The sequence below is a fragment of the Arachis duranensis genome, chromosome 6 (assembly GCF_000817695.3).
Source record: "Arachis duranensis cultivar V14167 chromosome 6, aradu.V14167.gnm2.J7QH, whole genome shotgun sequence".
Classification (NCBI taxonomy): Eukaryota; Viridiplantae; Streptophyta; class Magnoliopsida; order Fabales; family Fabaceae; genus Arachis; species Arachis duranensis.
The window spans coordinates 262349-281053 of record NC_029777.3 but is presented as its reverse complement, the minus strand read 5'-3'; the positions used below and the strand labels follow the sequence as shown (position 1 = coordinate 281053).

Sequence of the window (18705 nt, the reverse complement as noted above, 5' to 3'; positions counted from 1 at the left end):
CAACGGTTCATTCATCAGTCATCAATGAGCAAATTCACAAAGAAGCAAATCATAGCTTGGCCTTGGCTTCATCACGCTTCCCCTTTTACTCATGGATAGTTATGTGTACAGTATCGATCTAGACTGGGTAAACATTGAAAGTTTTGTACAAATAAATATAAATATAAGTTTAAAAAACATAATATTAATAATAAGTTATCTCAATTAATAAAATTTAGAATGTGTTTCGCAACCACGTTCAAAGAGAAGAAGTACGTTTAGATATCTTGAAAATTGTAATTTTTGGTTTGGCAAATTTTTGATTCATGAACGCAGAAGTGATTTTGCATTTAAAACCACATTTTTAAGAAGCAACAATTTTAAGCTTCTGCGTTTCACCAACCGGCTTTTAACCATCAATACTCAATCTTTATTTATCTTTTACCAATTTTATCCTTTATGCATACTATTGTATTATTTATATTATTTTTGTTTATATGAACTATCTTTTTCTATTATTTACTATTTTTTATTAATTATTTATTTGATATTATACACTTTTATAATTATATTTTTTTGTATTATTTTTATTTAAATATTAATTTTATTATATAATTAATTAATAAGATCTATTCAAATATCTAAATTAAAATAATATACAAAAATTATTTAAGTTGATGTCTATTTTAATAATTTTGTATCTAAAAGTGATTTTAAATAGTGTAATCCAAACAACATTTATTTTACTATAATCCATTTTGATATAAATATTGCCAAACATAAATCACTTAACACAAACTTACTTTTCATCAAAATCAAGTTTGCAAAATCAATTTTATTCAAACTTCCGTTTGCAAACTGTAATTCAAACACAAACTTAATCTTGATTTCTAAAAGTTCATTTGTATTTCAACCTACTTTATACTATAGTAATTAGATTATTAGATAATGGAAAAATGGCAAGAATATATAGAAAGGCTAGATGGTTTATAATTGGAAGTAGCGTCTCCATGCATCTATAAATACACCCCAATTCCTTCCTTTGCAAACCATAAGCAGAAGGGAGAAGCAAATAAATGATGGCCCCGGTGAACATAACCTCCATAAAAACCTCCTCAAGTGGGGCGTGGCAGGGCGACGATCCCTTAAACTACGCCTTCCCTCTCCTTATAGTCCAAACCACCTTGATCCTTGTAGTCACCCGCATCCTTGCCTTCCTCTTCAAACCCCTCCGCCAGCCCAAAGTCATTGCTGAAATTGTAGTAAGTAATATTTTCTCTAATTTAACACGTTATCATTTCGTAGCTAGCAGACTTCCTCTAATAATAATTAAAAACATGCGTGGTGCAGGGAGGGATTCTGCTAGGGCCGTCGGCATTGGGGAGGAACAAAACCTACATGAACAAGTTGTTCCCAACGTGGAGCACTCCCATACTCGAATCAGTTGCCAGCATTGGCCTCTTGTTCTTCCTCTTCCTTGTTGGACTCGAACTCGACCTCAACTCAATCCGCCGCAGTGGCCACCGCGCCTTCAGCATTGCCGCCGCCGGAATCTCTCTTCCCTTCGTCTGCGGTATTGGCGTTGCCTTCGTCCTCCGAAAGACCATCGACGGAGCCGACAAGGTCGGTTATGGCCAGTTCCTCGTCTTCATGGGCGTCGCCCTCTCCATAACCGCCTTTCCCGTCCTCGCTCGAATCCTCGCAGAGCTCAAGCTCCTCACCACGCCTGTAGGCGAGACCGCCATGGCCGCCGCCGCCTTCAACGACGTCGCGGCTTGGATCCTCCTCGCCCTCGCTGTAGCACTAGCCGGAAACGCCGACGGTAGCGGCGGCCACAAGAGCCCCGTGGTGTCCGTGTGGGTTCTCCTCTCCGGCTTGGCGTTCGTCATTTTCATGATGATGGTTATCCGACCGGCGATGAAGCTGGTGGCGCAGCGGTGCTCGCGGGAGCACGATACGGTGGACGAGGCATATATTTGCTTAACCCTTGCTGGAGTGATGGTATCGGGATTCATGACAGATCTGATCGGGATCCACTCGATTTTTGGCGCGTTCGTGTTCGGATTGACGATTCCGAAGGGAGGGGATTTTGCGGAGAGGCTGATAGAGAGGATCGAAGATTTTGTGTCCGGGTTGTTGCTGCCGCTGTACTTCGCTTCCAGTGGGTTGAAGACTGACGTGGCAAAGATACGGGGCGGGAAGGCGTGGGGGCTGTTGGTGCTGGTCATATCGACGGCGTGCGCCGGGAAAATTCTGGGGACGTTGGTGGCGGCGTTGATGTGTATGGTTCCGGTTAGGGAGGCGGTGACACTTGGCGTCCTCATGAACACCAAGGGACTCGTGGAGCTCATCGTACTCAACATTGGAAAGGAGAAAAAGGTTAGCTTCTTACTTATTTTATTTAGGAAAAGTATAGAGTACCAACATATTACCTGTTAATTTCTGCCAACTCTTATTGTATTTTATAGAAGTGTGTTTGTGAATGTGTCTAATAATTAATATATTTTAAATATATATATAAAGAGACACATCCAAAAAATATATTTATAAAGACACTTCTATTAAACACAGCTATAAAAAAGATATTTTTATTAGACACATCCACGAACACACTTCCATAAAACACAATTATAAATAAAAATTAACAGAAATTGACAGATATGCTGTTGGTAACGTAGCGAAACCATTTTATTTATTGCTATATTTTTTTTGGTGTCTTCAACCTCGGTTTTTTTTATTATTATTCATTTACCCAAAATTAACAAATCATGATTCTTCAATTTTTATAGGCCCTTCAAATTTAATTATTTTAAAATATATCCCTACGATAAATCAAAGATTAATCACACTTTACGTCTATAGCATTTTATCGTATTCTTTTTTTTCCAACAGATTTCTTTTATCAAATTCTTAGTTATAAATTTATAGTTTAAAAATTGAAAAATGTTAGTAACATCAGAATTTATTAATTTTTGTCATAACGTTATCAATTTAAATTTTTTAATTTAGTTTAAGTAATTTAATAACATACTTTATTTTATATTTTTAAACATTAATAATTAATTAATAATAATAAATAATAAATTTTAATAATACTTTAGTATTAATATTAGTATTTTTCTAAGTTCCAAATTAATTTGAGATTAATATTCAGAATCTGTATTAAACAATGAATATTCCAATATGTTGTTTTTGTTTAGTAGATAATTTATTTAAAAAATTCTTATTACAAATTTTTAAATTTAGTACCATTTAGACACTTTAATAATTAAGATTTTACTAACTTATTCTAAAAACAGAGATTAAGTATATTATAAAAAATATTAAAAAAATTATTATTATATTTTTAAAATATATCTTTAAGATACGAATTAATTAAATTATAATTCCTAATAATTAAACCTAAAGTAAATGATAGTCCACAACCACAAGTTATTACTTATTACGACACATTTTTGTTTACTCGTTAAATACGCTTAAAAACACATCTTTGGAACTGAAACCGAAAACGATGGCCCTTTTCCAACACACATAAACGCATAACGCGTGTCTTTTTTTTTTTGGTTGATTATATAAAAAAGATTGAATTATTTAGGTAGAATTTCGCTACTTATCAGTGATTTTTTAAAATTGTTTCTTCAAAAATAATAACATGAGAAAATTATTAAAATTCTGACTTTATATATAATTTCTATCATTAATGTATACTGTATACGGGACTACATTTAATTGCAACTACTAGCGCATCAACATGTCACGGAAAATGTGAGCGACAGAGATCAGAGCTGAACAAATTGTAGTAGTTTCTTCCTTTATCGGCTGCTTTTAGAATAGTATAGTTATTAACTTATTATTACTCGTGACTCGTGAGTATATCCTAGTAAGTCAACCCAGCTACGTAGCTAGAAAGCAACCTCCTGTTTGACTTATTTTATCGGTGCATTTATTAACATATAAAATTATCCAATCCTAATGCAAAAAACTCTTTTAGTAATTCTAATAATACTTAATAAAGAGTATTTAACTATTTACAATCTTTTTTCTGTTTACAAGGTACTATTAATCTTTTTATTTAAATTTTTTAAAAATTAAAATTTATTGGAATTATAATTTGGGCACTATTCAAATAAAACACTTAAAACATCTTTTAATAATTAAAATTTAACATATATAATTAATTAAACTGTGTTATTTTTCTCAAAATTAGACTAGATAAATTGATTTGACTAAAAAATGACAAATTAAATCTTGAATTAATTTAAATTAATATTCATTTTTATAGAAAATAACTACAATATTGTTATTATAAACAATGACTAAAATACTCATATTATATATATATTAAAAATCTTAAAATTTTAATCTTACGATGGCATAGAAAGAAGAAAAGAATTAGAATTTAAAAGTATTTTAGTCATTTTTTATAATAGAAATATTATAATTATTTTTTATGAAAAATAATATTAATTTAGACCGGTTTAAGATTTGATTCACTAATTTTTCGGTTAAATTAATTTGTCTACCCTAATTTTGACAAAAATAATATGGCTTAATCGATTATATGTGTTAAATTTTAATTAATAAAAAATATCTTTAAAAAAATAGACGTTTTAGACGTCTTTATCTGAGTGGTTCCAAAATTTTAATTGTCAAACCTTAAGAGAAATTCAAAAACAAGAATAAACAAGTATATGTGATAGCACAAAAACCTTGTCGAATTCCTTGGCAATTTCTTTCATGGCCTTCTCATGACCCCCAATATCCAACCACCTTAGAGAAGGAATAGCATCTCCAACAGTGAACACTCCAAACAAACGCAACAAATCCTTAACACATTTCACACACCTTTGTGCCTTTTCCTCATTCTCCGACTTCATTGCGCCAAAGAATCTCTTCCCAGCAATCATTCTAAGAACCATGTTGAACGTCAATTCTGCGAACCATTGCTTTATGTCCACCAACACGTAGCCAGACTCATCCTTCTTAGTGGACCAAACGCCAAGGAGCTCCTTTGTTGAAGCTTGAACTTCGGAGACACGAATGTCACGTAGAAGCTCCATGCGGCGGTTTGAGAGAAGTTCTGAGGTAACAATCTTGCGCATTTCGCGCCAATATGGATCGTATGAAGCGAAGCCGAACATGGCCTGGTTGTAGGATAGATTTTCAATTGCAATGAGTTTGGGGCGAGAGGAAGCAGCCTTGTCATTCTTGGTGAAGCATTCTTTAGCCATTTCGGAATTGCTTAGTACTACTTTTTTTAAAAAAATATCATTTAATTAGTTATATATATTAAATTTTAATTACTAAAAAAATTAAAAAAATTTAAGTATCTTTATTAAATGGCTTTCTTATAACTTAGAAGGATGTATTATTCTACTTAACATTTTATTGAAGGAATAAATATAAATCTATCTCTCCGCTTGAAGACATTACATGAACATTTTATTATGCATCTTGTATATTCTTTTTCCATTTCGTTTTAATTTTCATTTTTAGCATAATGTACAAATATTTTAAAATTTAAAAATTTTAAAAATAATATTATTGAACAATCTTTAATTAGTTAAACAGAGAAGTTTTCATAGCATGTACTTATAGTTCAGGTATAATGAATAATTTAATAATAAATTTTACATAGAAAATAAAATATTGTAAAAAGTCAAAATAACAAATATATTTTATATAAATAATGTGTTTTAATAATCTTGGAGTATAACATGGACCCTATTTGATTGTTTTTGGAGTGGGTAGATAGATGAATGGTATGGAATCTTGGAGATAGCTAGACTCATTCTACTGGCACTATTGGTGGTGTATGTTTTATTCTTTTGTGTTTTCCTCGTTCTTTTTTGGCTGGGTTTCGTAGCCCTTTTGATGCACGGCTCTAGTTAGTAACAATTATTAGTTTGGTAATCTTGCCAGTTAAAGACAGAAGAATAAGTTAGATCAAAAGCTGCTAGCTGGTGAAACTATTTTAAATTCTGTGTTATACGGGATTGATGACTTTTTCTTTTAATCAATCTGGTTAAATATTTTTTAGTTATTAATTAAAACATTACTTGTATATTAAAATATAGCACCACATAAAACACCCCTTACAATGGCTTTCATAGAAAAAATTATGTCATAATAAATTTCGAGAGACTAAACATAAAAGAAGTCTCATATTAAGAAATCAACAACTGATTTTTTTTAAATAAAACTTTAAACTTTTTAACTATAATAATTAACTTTTGTGACCATAATTATTTTTCCAAAATTTTGCAATTCATTAGATTAGTAGTTTCCTTGAGAGTGTACCTATTTTTTCTAAGTGGCAAATTTCTCCAAATAGCATATTCTTTTGGCTGTTTATGATCTTCCAAAACGATGAAAGATACACTTATATGACACGTAAATCTAGTACTAATTTAGGACGCTTATAAGGTCGATAGTAATTTATGGCCAAACCCCAAAGGTTGCAAATTAAGGCACAAGAGTCTTCGCTCACATTATCGATCCTTTGACCCTTATTAGTTATTGTCTACCAATCTATGAGGACTGTATTTCGGCTAATGTATCCACTACTAATCATGTGTGTATTTAGGTCTAGTCCAAATCGCACAAACATTTTATGGATCCAGATTTTCTGAGGTAAGAGTGTTGATAAAGTGAAAAAATAAAGAGTCAATATTTTTAAATTAAGATAATGGAATTTATATACGAGAAAAGTTACAAAATTAATAATATTTAATTCTTCACTTTATCACTTTATTAACTCTCTTATTTGATTATTTTAGAGTATCTAAATTCTAATGTTTTTTAATGCATTGACGACAATAAAATTTAAATTATATTGACCACTTTAATTTGTAAAGACCACTCAAACCTTTAGTTATTAGACATTCCTAATGATATATATTAGGATTGCGGTTGAGCATTCACGAACACTATTTGTAAACTAAAAATAGATAAATCAATTTGGTTATTATCAAGAAAATAAACTTTAATATAAATATGGTTGACCTAATTAAGAGTTTGCTGAGGATGAATTCTATCTTTCTAATTTTCTCTAATGATGGTATTTTAAAAAAATTGTATTTATAAAAAATTCTCCTCTTTAAAAAGATGAAAATAAAAGAATTGTCCTCCACAGGTTGTAATTTTGAAAAATAAAAATTGCAATTTAGGCATAGTAAATCTAGGCCTAGCTAGGACACACGTACGTGTAGCCATTTCGACCACTTCAATCTCGTTTTCGTTTTAGTAAACTCCACTTTGTTGCGTGTAATTATTAAACTAAAACTTTACTACTCGTGGGGAATTAATAATCAATTATAGGATTATTTCCATGTTCACGATTAGATAGACGACACTAATAATCACCCAAAGCATTATTCATCAATTAGATTTTTCAGACGTTGATCGATATTTCGTCATTTGACACTGCGTCTGGTATATATAATGATTAATTTTGGTATACAAATAATATTTTTAAATTTCAGAAATATATTTTGCCAATATTGTTAAATTATAGTAAGTAGTGCTGTGGTCGTATTCTTCTTTTCTTCTTTTTCTTTTTTTGGTGAGGTGAAAAATTTTAGAGAATGGAGATTTAATTTAATGATATACTAGAGCATACTAATCAAATAGCGTCCTGTATGTTTTCCTGAACAATTTGGGCAAATATTTATGAATAACTGTGTTGATTCCATGTTCACTTTACATAAATTCATCATGATCTATATTGTTGTACATATTCACAGGTTCTAAACGACGAGATATTTGCAATCTTGGTGCTGATGGCATTGTTCACAACCTTCATAACAACCCCAATGGTGATGGCCATTTACAAACCAGCACGTGGCATCGCCATGAAGACCCACCGCAAGCTCGGCGACTTAACCACCAACTCCGCCAGCAACGACAAGAAAGATGAGCTCCGAATCCTAGCTTGCGTCCATGGCCCCGGCAACGTCCCTTCCATCATAAGCCTCATTGAGTCAACTCGCAGCACCAAAAATTCCTTCGTCAAGCTCTTCATCATGCACCTTGTCGAGTTTACGGAGCGATCCTCCTCCATCATCTTGGTCCAACGGGTTAGAAAGAACGGCTTTCCGTTTTTTAAGCGGTCGCGCAACGGTGAGTGGCGCGACCGTTTAGCTGGGGCCTTTCAGGCCTACAGTCAATTAGGCCGGGTCTCGGTCCGGCCCACTACTGCAATCTCTTCTTTGCCTACGATGCACGAGGACATATGCCACGTAGCGGAGGAAAAGAGAGTGACCATGATCATCCTGCCGTTCCACAAGCACTGGAGGGTGGAAGCTGATGACGAGGATAATGGTGGGGCCCACGAGGTGTTGGAAAATCTGGGCCATGGATGGAGAGGGGTGAACCAGAAGGTTCTCAAGCACGCGCCGTGTTCTGTAGGCGTGCTAGTGGACCGGGGTTTTGGAAATGGGTCGCAAACTCCAGGCCCAGATAGCACGATGGGCCAACGGGTTTGCATCTTGTTCTTTGGTGGGCCGGATGATCGAGAGGCCTTGGAGTTGGGTGGGAGAATGGTTGAGCACCCTGTAGTTAGGGTCACTATTATCAGGTTTGTTGAGGAAGATGAATTGAATGGTAAAAATATTGTGTTACACCCCTCGCCAAATGCCAATTGCGACCAAAGTTATAGCTTCTCAACAGCTAAAATGAACCGTCAAATAGAGAAGGTAAATAATTACTATATTAACATTCGAATATATTTCTGCCAATTTATTCAGATATTTCAATATTATAACTTTTTGTTAATAAGTTATCGAAAATTTAATGTAATCTTTTAAGACTATTTTGATTATCAAAAATATTATTTATACATAAAAAATTAGTTACTAAATCAGTCATTATGTATTTTGTGAATAAATATATGTATTGTTTAATTTAATATGTGTTTTGTATTTTATGTTAATAGTTGATTTGGTAACTAATTTTTTTTATATTTCTAGTATGTAAATCCATATTTTTTTTTTATTTTTATGAATAACATTGTATGTACTAATAAATAGTTGAATTTAATGGTACTTGTAGGAGTTGGATGAGAAGGCAATGGGAGAGTTTCGAGGGAGATGGGGAGAGATGGTTGGGTATGTTGAGAAGGCAAGTGAGAATGTTGTGGAGGAGGCACTAGGCATAGGAAGAAGCGGAGATTTTGATCTTATAGTAGTTGGGAAGGGTAGGTTTCCGTCGAGTATGGTAGCAAATTTGGCGGAGAGGCCGGCAGAACACGCAGAGTTGGGTCCCATAGGGGATGTTCTTGCATCTTCAGGGCACGGCGTGGTGACGTCAGTGTTGGTAATTCAACAACATGATGTAGCTTTGACTGATGAGGCACCAGCATTGAGGGTGTTACATGGTGGCTATGACAATGCCAGAGGGGATAATGATTCAACATCTAGTGCTAAAGAAATTTCATCAGTTGACAACAATGATATAGTGTGATGGTTTTCTTTAACCTCACTTTGGTTGATGAAAATAGAAAGCAAAATTACTTATTAGTAACGCCTGTCTAATAATGTACAGTATGATGTCCTAAGAGCAAATTAAAGCAAGCTGTTTGAATAATCTGTGAAGTAATTAGTTGGGACAGGTGTTATACATATTATAGCCACATATGGATCCCATCTAATGTTGGGAGCAAAAATAATACACAATATTATTAAAGGATATATTAATCCAAAATAAAAAAGTAAAAGTGCACATTAGTTATTCGAATAAAAAAAAGTACATTACTCACTAATTTTCTTCTTTTTAAATTTTGAAAGTACTTCTCTTCTTGTTTTTATGTTTTGAAAATATTGAATAATTGTTCGTTAATAATTTGATTGAATGTCTCTTTTTCTATATATGTAATTAAACAATCATTCAACTATTTGTCTCCCATTTGATTATGAAGTCAACTTTTAATGATATTTATAACAAAAAATATTCTTTTAATCAATGCTATTGTCCCAGGCAGAATTAAAGTTAATTTCAATAAGAGAAACACCAATGGATAAACAATATGCTTTTTTGTCTTAACTAACTTTTGAGATAGTCCACTAATTCCATTTATATTTGAGAATTGATCATCAAGATACGTATCGAATATAAAATTCTAAAGTTGATTAACAAGTGTCAAAAGTTGAGTAGAAGAGAATTTACGTGGATAAAATTTAGTTAAACAGATCAACTTCTTCTTATTAAATGCAAAAAATAAGTCACTTGAATTCAAACAAGTTATACAAAAAAAGTAACTTGGTATTTACCTAAAACGATTGTTAAGTTCTTGAAGTTGTCTATCAACCACTTGATAAAATAATTCAACTTAAAAATGATGCAAGTTTGAGACTTTTTGAATTTTGCGCCTTGATATTCCTGGTGCTACAAATATGTCATTCATATTTGGAGCATGAATTTTGTGACTATCATAAAACAGTTAAACTTCATTGAGCAAAGAATACCAACCATCCTCTCTCATATTTTGCAATATTGCTTGAATACTTTAACCAATATCATAGCTTTACAATGTCTTGATCACTTTTTTGTAGAGTTTGAGATAACTTATTAGTAACCCCAATATACTTTTCATCAAATGTAAATTGAATACAAATTCAAAAGATTGAATATAATTCTATAATTGGCATACTTTCAGCTCTTTGTTCTGGATTATTTTTAGCTTTTTCAATGACTTCAAGAACTTCTACCACAGAAAAAAAAAATAGAAATCAAACTAAATATTGTAACTATAATGTGAGCCCTATAGAGTATCACCTGTCCTTTTCAATGTTGTTTCTTGATTTAAGCCACTAGAAGCATCTCTATTTTGTAATGTAACAATTGTCTTTTGTATTTGACTTTCACAGAGCATGTCTTTACGTTTAGAAGAAGCTCCAACAATATTGTACAAACCAGCAAACATTAAAAAATAGTGCAATTTCAACCTGTTTCTTTGCAACAACCATAAGTGCTAATTAAAGTTGGTAAGCAAAACAATGAACATAAAAAGCACAAGTATTTTCTTTCAGGATCGAACTTTTTAAGCACATACATATATTCATATCATAATTCAAGCTGCCATCTAATCAATTAATCACCACAACAATCAAACATACTAATTCGTGAGACTCACTTCATCACCCAAAAATATAATTCCCATCTTGATATCAATTTATAACAATTTTTGGTAATAAAATAATTTTAAGAAAAACTCCTACCTTGTTGACGGCAGTTTTCAACCTTTGAATTTCCTTAACAATTCAACTCAAGCCTCAACCAAAGCTCCATACGCCAAACCAAATGTCCAATTCTACACCAAATCAATCCAAGTACTCAAGCAACTCTAATTACATTAAATATCCAAATATTTACACTAGGGTTTTCACTCAAAATGGAGATAATTAAAGAAAAAGAGTTCCCTTACCTTATTTCCATGTTCATGGGTCAAAACTCGGCTAGAACTCAAGTTTAAGCTTTTCCTAAATATCAAAATCACAAAATCTCAACACCAAACTAACCAAAATACGTTTTCAGTGAAGAAACAGAAAATTGGACAAGAATTTCGAAGTTTGTTACCATAATAGCTAGATAAAATTGAAGAGGGAGCTGAGGTGAATGCGTAGCCGCAAACGGGTTGTCAATTAGAGTTACGAATTGAAAGTTTTGTGGATTTTAGTGATGAAATGAGTAATGTACTAAGGCTCAGTCTCTCTTCTCTTCCTTCCTTTTATCTGCCTCTTTCTCAAAAATGGGGGTAGAATGACTGAAATGCGTGGAGTGAAGGGCTTATAAGTCTTGGGCTTGGCTCAACATGAACTCGTTTGCGATTTTGAGCCCGTTGGCCCTATCTTGGGGCAAAACCGTTAAAATAAGTGTCCGGACTTTCATTCTAAATATTTTTATTGTCTTTCATAAAACAAAGTTCAAAATATCAAAGAACTCATATTTTAATTTTCAAAAATTCGGAGTCTTACAGCTAGCATGTTAAAACAAGAGCCCTTTCTGGAAGATGAAGAACCTTACAGTCCTACTCCCCTTCCAATTGCTGGCTTATCTCGAATTCCTTTTCTTTGGGACTTATTATCTAACATCCAAAGGCCAAACGAATTTGACTACTTACTCATCACATCCCTCTTAGCCCCAGGAAGTTCGCTTGATTATCAATCATGAGTATATCATTTTTGAAACCTACATTTGGATTTTTCGGAGTCAATTCTGGAGCATCAGCACGTTACAAATTTGAACCTGCTCCCTACAATCCCATCACTGGTGCCGACGATCGTTGAGCACATTCCTTTGACCTTTCACCTTCTAATCTGTGGCCATAGCGGCCGCAACCAAAACAAATCAAGTGTAGGCCTTCATATTCAATTTTGAATTCTTTTTCCAATACTTCGATAACTAGAACAAGTTTCTGCCTTAGGTCTATCTCCACACATAGACGCATGAACTTTCTTTTAGAATGGATTAAAGTAGTCTGACAATCTTGAGCATGGACCCAATCTTCCCTCTATCTCCACAAAAAAGGCTAGCCATAAAGTTCCACTAAAAGCTCTAGGATCCTTATCCATACAGCAATTTGTTGAAAATCATACCCACCTGGATTGAAGAGTAGACGTCATCTTTGTACCAACAAACAGTGGTCAGAAACTTGCCAAGGTCTCTTAAATAGAGCATGCTGATATTCTTCTTCATCAAGAAAGTGGATCAAAAAGAAATTTTGTGTTAAATCAATGACCTTTACTTCACCTTTTTTAGCCCACACCTTTTTCACCCAAGAATCCATAATACAGAAACCTAAGCTTTTACCAAGCAACTTGATAATCAACAAGAATTTTCATGGTCTACACCAAGAGTCATATTCTTCTAATGACACCTCCACAATTGGTTTTTGATTGAAGGGAGCCACCTCCTTTTTTTTTGCTTTCTCCCACCTCGTCTAGAGTATAGTCTTCTTCCACTAAGTGAATGATTTCCTCTGGGGATAGATCCATACTTGCTACTCCTAACATCAAACTGTCCTTATAGAAATAGTTCTTCACATCTATTATCACGTCCTTGATCGCATTAGAGTTTTGTGCTTCTACCATCATAGGATTATGCTGACCTTTCAAATCCATCTTTGCATTCTCTTTATGCATGTTTCCTTTTTAGCATCTAGTATAATCTCATCACCATTATATTTTGTTTTTTTTTATACTTCGGAGAACAAGATCTTCCTCCTGCGATGACTTTTCCTTCGAAGCTGCCATACTCGTACTCATACTCGTACTCACATTTGTACTCTCTTCTAAAAATCTATTGTTCTCACTAGAGTCCTTAGATTGATAACAATCTAGGTTCTCATTCACAAACTATCTTCTCAAATTATTAAAGTCAGTTATCTTTTTTCTGAAAAGTTTATTATTTAACTAGGCAAAATGTATTTTGAAAATGGAAATTGTTCTACAATTATTCTCATTCTTTTATTAAGAGTAATACCTCAAATAGGTCCCAAAGATTTGGCCGTTCGACAGATTTGTCCCTCGAAAAAATTAACTAGGTTTTTGGCTCCCCAAGATTTCTAGATATATGCCATATAGGTCCCCAAGTTGAGCCAGTTAACAAGACGCTCTCTCTCCTACGTGGAGGTCGTAGGTGTGACGTGTCAGGTAAAGTAACATGTGTCGCGCTTAGGACACAAAAGTCCTTGGACACGTGGCTAAAACGATGTCATTTTGAAACAACACCAAACGATACAGTTTTGAGGGGACAGATTTGTCCCCCTCCTTTGTTCCCTGATTCTCAAAACGACAGCGTTCTAAAGTTGAGTAGGTCCTCTAAAGTTTTTGTTATAAGTTAAAAGGTCCCTAAATTTATAGTATATATGTCAAACTGGTCCCCTCAAATTAAGCAACTAGAATCAAAATTAGAATGAAATCATGATGAAATCACCCAAATTATGTCAAATTACGCAGTTCCAACAACATGAATTGACAGATCTCAAGTACAATGACAATCAAACAATTAGAATTTATTAGTATCCTCATTTATCATCTTGTTCTTTTGCAGAGCTCTAATCTCTTTATCTCTTATATCAGTATATTGCCTTGTAGTCATGATAATCCAAGTCCAAAAACTATTTCTTGAGGTCAAAGAAATAGATCAAGTCAATGACCATTAGGGGGAATATTTTTACTTCTCCATTGATGTACACAAGTACCCGTTTGTTGTCTTTAAAAAAACTTTCACCATGGTAAAATATAGGTACTACGTCTTCATTCATCTAAATGCCGAAAAAAAAAACTCTTTCACAAGTTACACAAGCAACCAACACAATACAACATCACAACAGAATAAAAATTTCAAACTCCTACATTATTTTTGTTATTATCAAATACCTATTCGTAACCATTTCACAACTCTCACTTAAGCTACACTTACACACACTGTTTATAATCTACCCTAAACATCACATGCACGTTCATCATACTTCACTCTTCATTGCTAATTTAATCCAGCAAAAACTAACTTAACTTACCTCGAACAATGGTGATATGCACATCACACCACCATCAAGTAGTCCCTGCACACATCATCAAAGTACCATTACTTACTATCTTGGATAAAAGTTAATGGGAGTGAAGATAATAAAGGGTAAGCTCGTAAAATCTAGGTGAAGGTTTGGTGTATTTGTAATTTTACAGAGAGAAAGGGAGAGGATGAGTTTTTTTATACAAGGTATCCACTTAAATTCAGAGACCTTTTTGACTTATAAAAAAAAGTTTAGGGGACCTATTTGACTTTAAAACATCAACGTTTTGAGAATTAGTGACTGGTGCACGAAATTGTGATCATCAACAATGGCGCCAAAAACTTGGTAGCGCTTTCAAACGTGAATCACACTTTGTCACAACTTCGCACAACTAACCAGCAAGTGCACTGGGTCGTCCAAGTAATAAACCTTATGTGAGTAAGGGTCGATCCCACGGAGATTGTTGGTATGAAGCAAGCTATGGTCATCTTGTAAATCTCAGTTAGGCGGATTCAAATGATTTATAATGGTTTTCAAAAATAATAATAAATAAAGCATAAAATAAAGATAGAGATACTTATGTAAATCATTGATGAGAATTTCAGATAAGTGTATGGAGATGCTTTGTCCCTGTTGGATCTCTGCTTTTCTACTATCTTCCTTCAATCCTTCATATTCCTTTCCATGGCAAGCTGTATGTAGGACATCACCGTTGTCAATGGCTACATCCCATCCTCTCAGTGAAAATGGTCTAAATGCTCTATCACAGCACGGCTAATCATCTGTCGATTCTCGATCATGTCGGAATAGAATCCATTGATTCTTTTGTGTCTGTCACCACGCCCAACAATCGCGAGTTTGAAGCTCGTCATAGTCATTCAATCCCTGAATTCTACTCGGAATACCACAGACAAGGTTTAGACTTTTTGGATTCTCAAGAATGGCCGCCAAAGGGTTCTAGCTTATACCACGAAGATTCTGATCAAGGAATCCAAGAGATATGCACTCGGTCTAAGGTAGAATGGAAGTGGTTGTCAGTCACGCGTTCATAGGTGAGAATGATGATGAGTGTCACGGATCATCACATTCGTCATGTTGAGGTGCAACGGATATTTTAGAATAAGAATAAGCATGAATTGAATAGAAAACAGTAGTACTTTGTATTAAAACTCGAGGTACAGCAGAGCTCCACACCTTAATCTATGGTGTGTAGAGACTCCACCGTTGAAAATACATAAGTGATGGTCCAGGAATGGCCGAATGGCCAGCCCCCAATGTCTAAGGACTAAAACGTTCCAAAGATACCTAATACAATAGTAAAATGTCCTATTTATACTAAACTAGCTACTAGGGTTTACAGAAATAATTAATTGATGCAGAAATCCACTTTCGGGACCCACTTGGTGTGTGCTTGGGCTGAGCTTGAGCTTTACACATGTAAAGGCTTCTCTTGGAGTTAAACACCAAGTTGTAACGTATTTTTGGCGTTTAACTCTGGTCCATGACGTGTTTCTGGCGTTTGACTCCAGAATGCAGCATGGAACTGGAGTTGAACCCCAGTTTGCATCGTCTAATCTCAAACAAAGTATGAACTATTATATATTGCTGGAAAGCTCTGGATGTCTACTTTCCAACGCCGTTAAGAGCGCACCATTTGGAGTACTGTAGCTTCAAAAAATCCATTTCGAGTACAGGGAGGTCAGAATCCAACAGTATCAGCAGTTCTTTGTTAGCCTCCTTATCAAAGTTTTGCTCAGGTCCCTCAATTTCAGCCAGAAAATACCTGAAATCACAGAAAAACACACAAACTCATAGTAAAGTCTTGAAATATGAATTTATCATAAGAACTAATGAAAACATCCCTAAAAATAGCTAGATCATACTAAAAACTACCTAAAAATAATGTCAAAAAGCGTATAAATTATCTGCTCATTAGTGAACAAAGGTGGGGACGAATCTATCTCCTCAAAACGGCTTCGTTTGGTATTGTCCCATCATTTTAGACCTTTGTACAAGGACTAATGTGTCCTGAACGTGATGCATGTTGCTTTACCTGACACGTCATACCTACAACCTCCACGTAAGAGAGAGAGTGTGAGAGAGAGAGACAACCTGGTTTGGAGACCTATATGACATATATCTAGTAATGTTGGGACCGAAAATCTAGTTTATTTTTCTGTGGGATAAATCTGTCGAACGACCAAATCTTTAAGGACCTATTTGGGGTATTACTCTTTTATTAAACTATGCAACTTTTATTTTGGTTTTAATTTTTTTTAACGATGGATTATTATTTTTTGCATTGGCTATCATCATGACTTGAAAAGTTTTATAATAAAAAATTGAATTATTCTATTGATATTTATAGTTTTACCAAATTTTCAATTAGATATTCTTATATTTTTTTCCCTTTTAAATGGATCCCTACACTGCTTTCAATTTTATAATTAGATCCTTAATAATGCAAAAAAATTAGAGTTAATAAAATATTTTTTCACAAATTGAAGATACGTACAATTAAAAACATAGTTAAATATTTAACCAAATATTTTTTAATAAGAATATTCCATTAATTTTAATGTTTTTGACACAGAAATTACCTACTTACAAAATTAAAAGTAGTGTAGGAGCCCAATTGAAAAGACAAAAAGTATAGACATCTAATTAAAAATTTGGTAAAACTATAAGGACTAACAAAATAATTAAACCTAAAAAAACTATATTTTAGTTTTTGGATTAAATACATAAAAATATTTATATAAAAGAAAGAGAAAATAAATAGTCATTTCTGACCATGAAAGATTCGAACGCTGACAAAACTGACCATGAAAGAACAAATTAAAGTTGTACCTATGAAAGATCAGCTTCCTACGACAAAATTATCCAAATCCTAAAAAACTATCTAAAAATTCCAAATTACCCTTCCCTCACCCATCATCATCATCATCACATTACTCTCTCTCTCTCCCTCCTCTCTCAGCACAGGCTTGCCACTCTAATCCCCATTCATCCCATTCCGTTCACCACCACTATCTTTGAGTTCCTCTCCGCATGTGCCACCTTCACCACCGCTGTCTTCGGAACTGATGAGCAACGGATTCCATTTTCCCCGATTCAAGCTCTTCCCACAACCTTCAGTGGCGACCTAGGTTTGCTTTGTGACCTTATAAAGCTCGAGGAACTCGCCGTTGAAGCTCAATGTGAAAACTTTGGGGGATGAGAAGAAAGTTTTATTTTTCGGTTGAAATTTTGGTCAAATCGGTTGGCATTTGAGTTTTTCAAGTGGGATTGGGAATGCGTCGCTTAGGAAGGTGAAAGTGGTGGCTTTTTCGGTGCTACAGATGATGGCGGCTCTGAATGCGAGTGGGTTGAACAGTATCACTCCAACCGGTCCTCTATAATCAGTGTCAATCACCTCCGCACCAACATCAATCGAATGCTTCAATGCAAGCTCCGATCGGGGAGCTATAGAAAAACAAAACCCCCCAAAATCAGCACCAAAAATAAATTTCAAACCATAACCCGAACCAAAACAAAGACGAAGACAACTTTTCTCTACCATACTAATCCTAATCTTTGAGAATCAGGGCCTCTTTTTCAATGAGGGCGAGTTCACTTTCTATCGCACTACTTACTGACGTCAGTCATGTGGTGGTTGACGATGATGGCCACCGAAAGAAACCTCAGCCAGAGCTCTAATTGGTTCTCGCTCTGATTGATGCTTTGCAGTGAGAAAGATGTATCTGCTGCTTGATTATGTTGGGGATGAAGCTCCTTTTATGAGAGGTTACATTTTGAATGCTCGATGGGACCAAGGATTAAATCTGCTACTGTAGCTAGTGCTGGTAACTGTGGCTTCTCTTTCCTGCAAAATGTGTAGTATATGCGGCTAGGGCACAACCGTAGCTCTGGAAGTGATGATCATGTTGATGGGAGAGGAAAGGGTAATTTGAGGTTTTTGGATAGCTTTTTAGGGTTTGGAATTTTGTCGTTTAGAGATGATTTTTCACGAGTACAACTTTAATTTTATTGTTTTATGGTCAATTTTATTGGTGTTCGAATCTTTTATAGTCAGAAATGACTATTTACTCCTAAAAGAAAACTACTATAATCTGAGTATTATTTTGAATATTTCGTAAAAAGAAAATCAATAAATATTATGCCAATTTTTAAATAAAAGACAAATTATTATATTAAAGTATTAATATATTTTG

At 34.1% G+C, this 18705-nt stretch overlaps 1 protein-coding gene across 1 annotated transcript; it reads left to right on the top strand.

Moving 5' to 3' along the window:
• The first annotated feature begins 1018 nt into the window (after positions 1–1018).
• LOC107491686 (cation/H(+) antiporter 20) lies at positions 1019–9629 on the top strand. Its single transcript, XM_016112581.3, has 4 exons — positions 1019–1241; positions 1330–2358; positions 7725–8675; positions 9031–9629. The coding sequence occupies exons 1-4, from the start codon at positions 1056–1058 to the stop codon at positions 9439–9441; spliced, it is 2577 nt and encodes an 858-aa protein (XP_015968067.1). The 5' UTR covers positions 1019–1055; the 3' UTR covers positions 9442–9629.
• The last annotated feature ends 9076 nt before the right edge of the window (positions 9630–18705 follow it).

Bases quoted from the DNA above. Each gene is read 5' to 3' on its own strand.
- LOC107491686 (XM_016112581.3), top strand. From the start codon at position 1,056: ATGATGGCCCCGGTGAACATAACCTCCATAAAAACCTCCTCAAGTGGG. The intron at 1,242-1,329 runs GTAAGTAATATT...TGCGTGGTGCAG, and splicing joins AAGTCATTGCTGAAATTGTA to GGAGGGATTCTGCTAGGGCC. The intron at 8,676-9,030 runs GTAAATAATTAC...TGGTACTTGTAG, and splicing joins TGAACCGTCAAATAGAGAAG to GAGTTGGATGAGAAGGCAAT.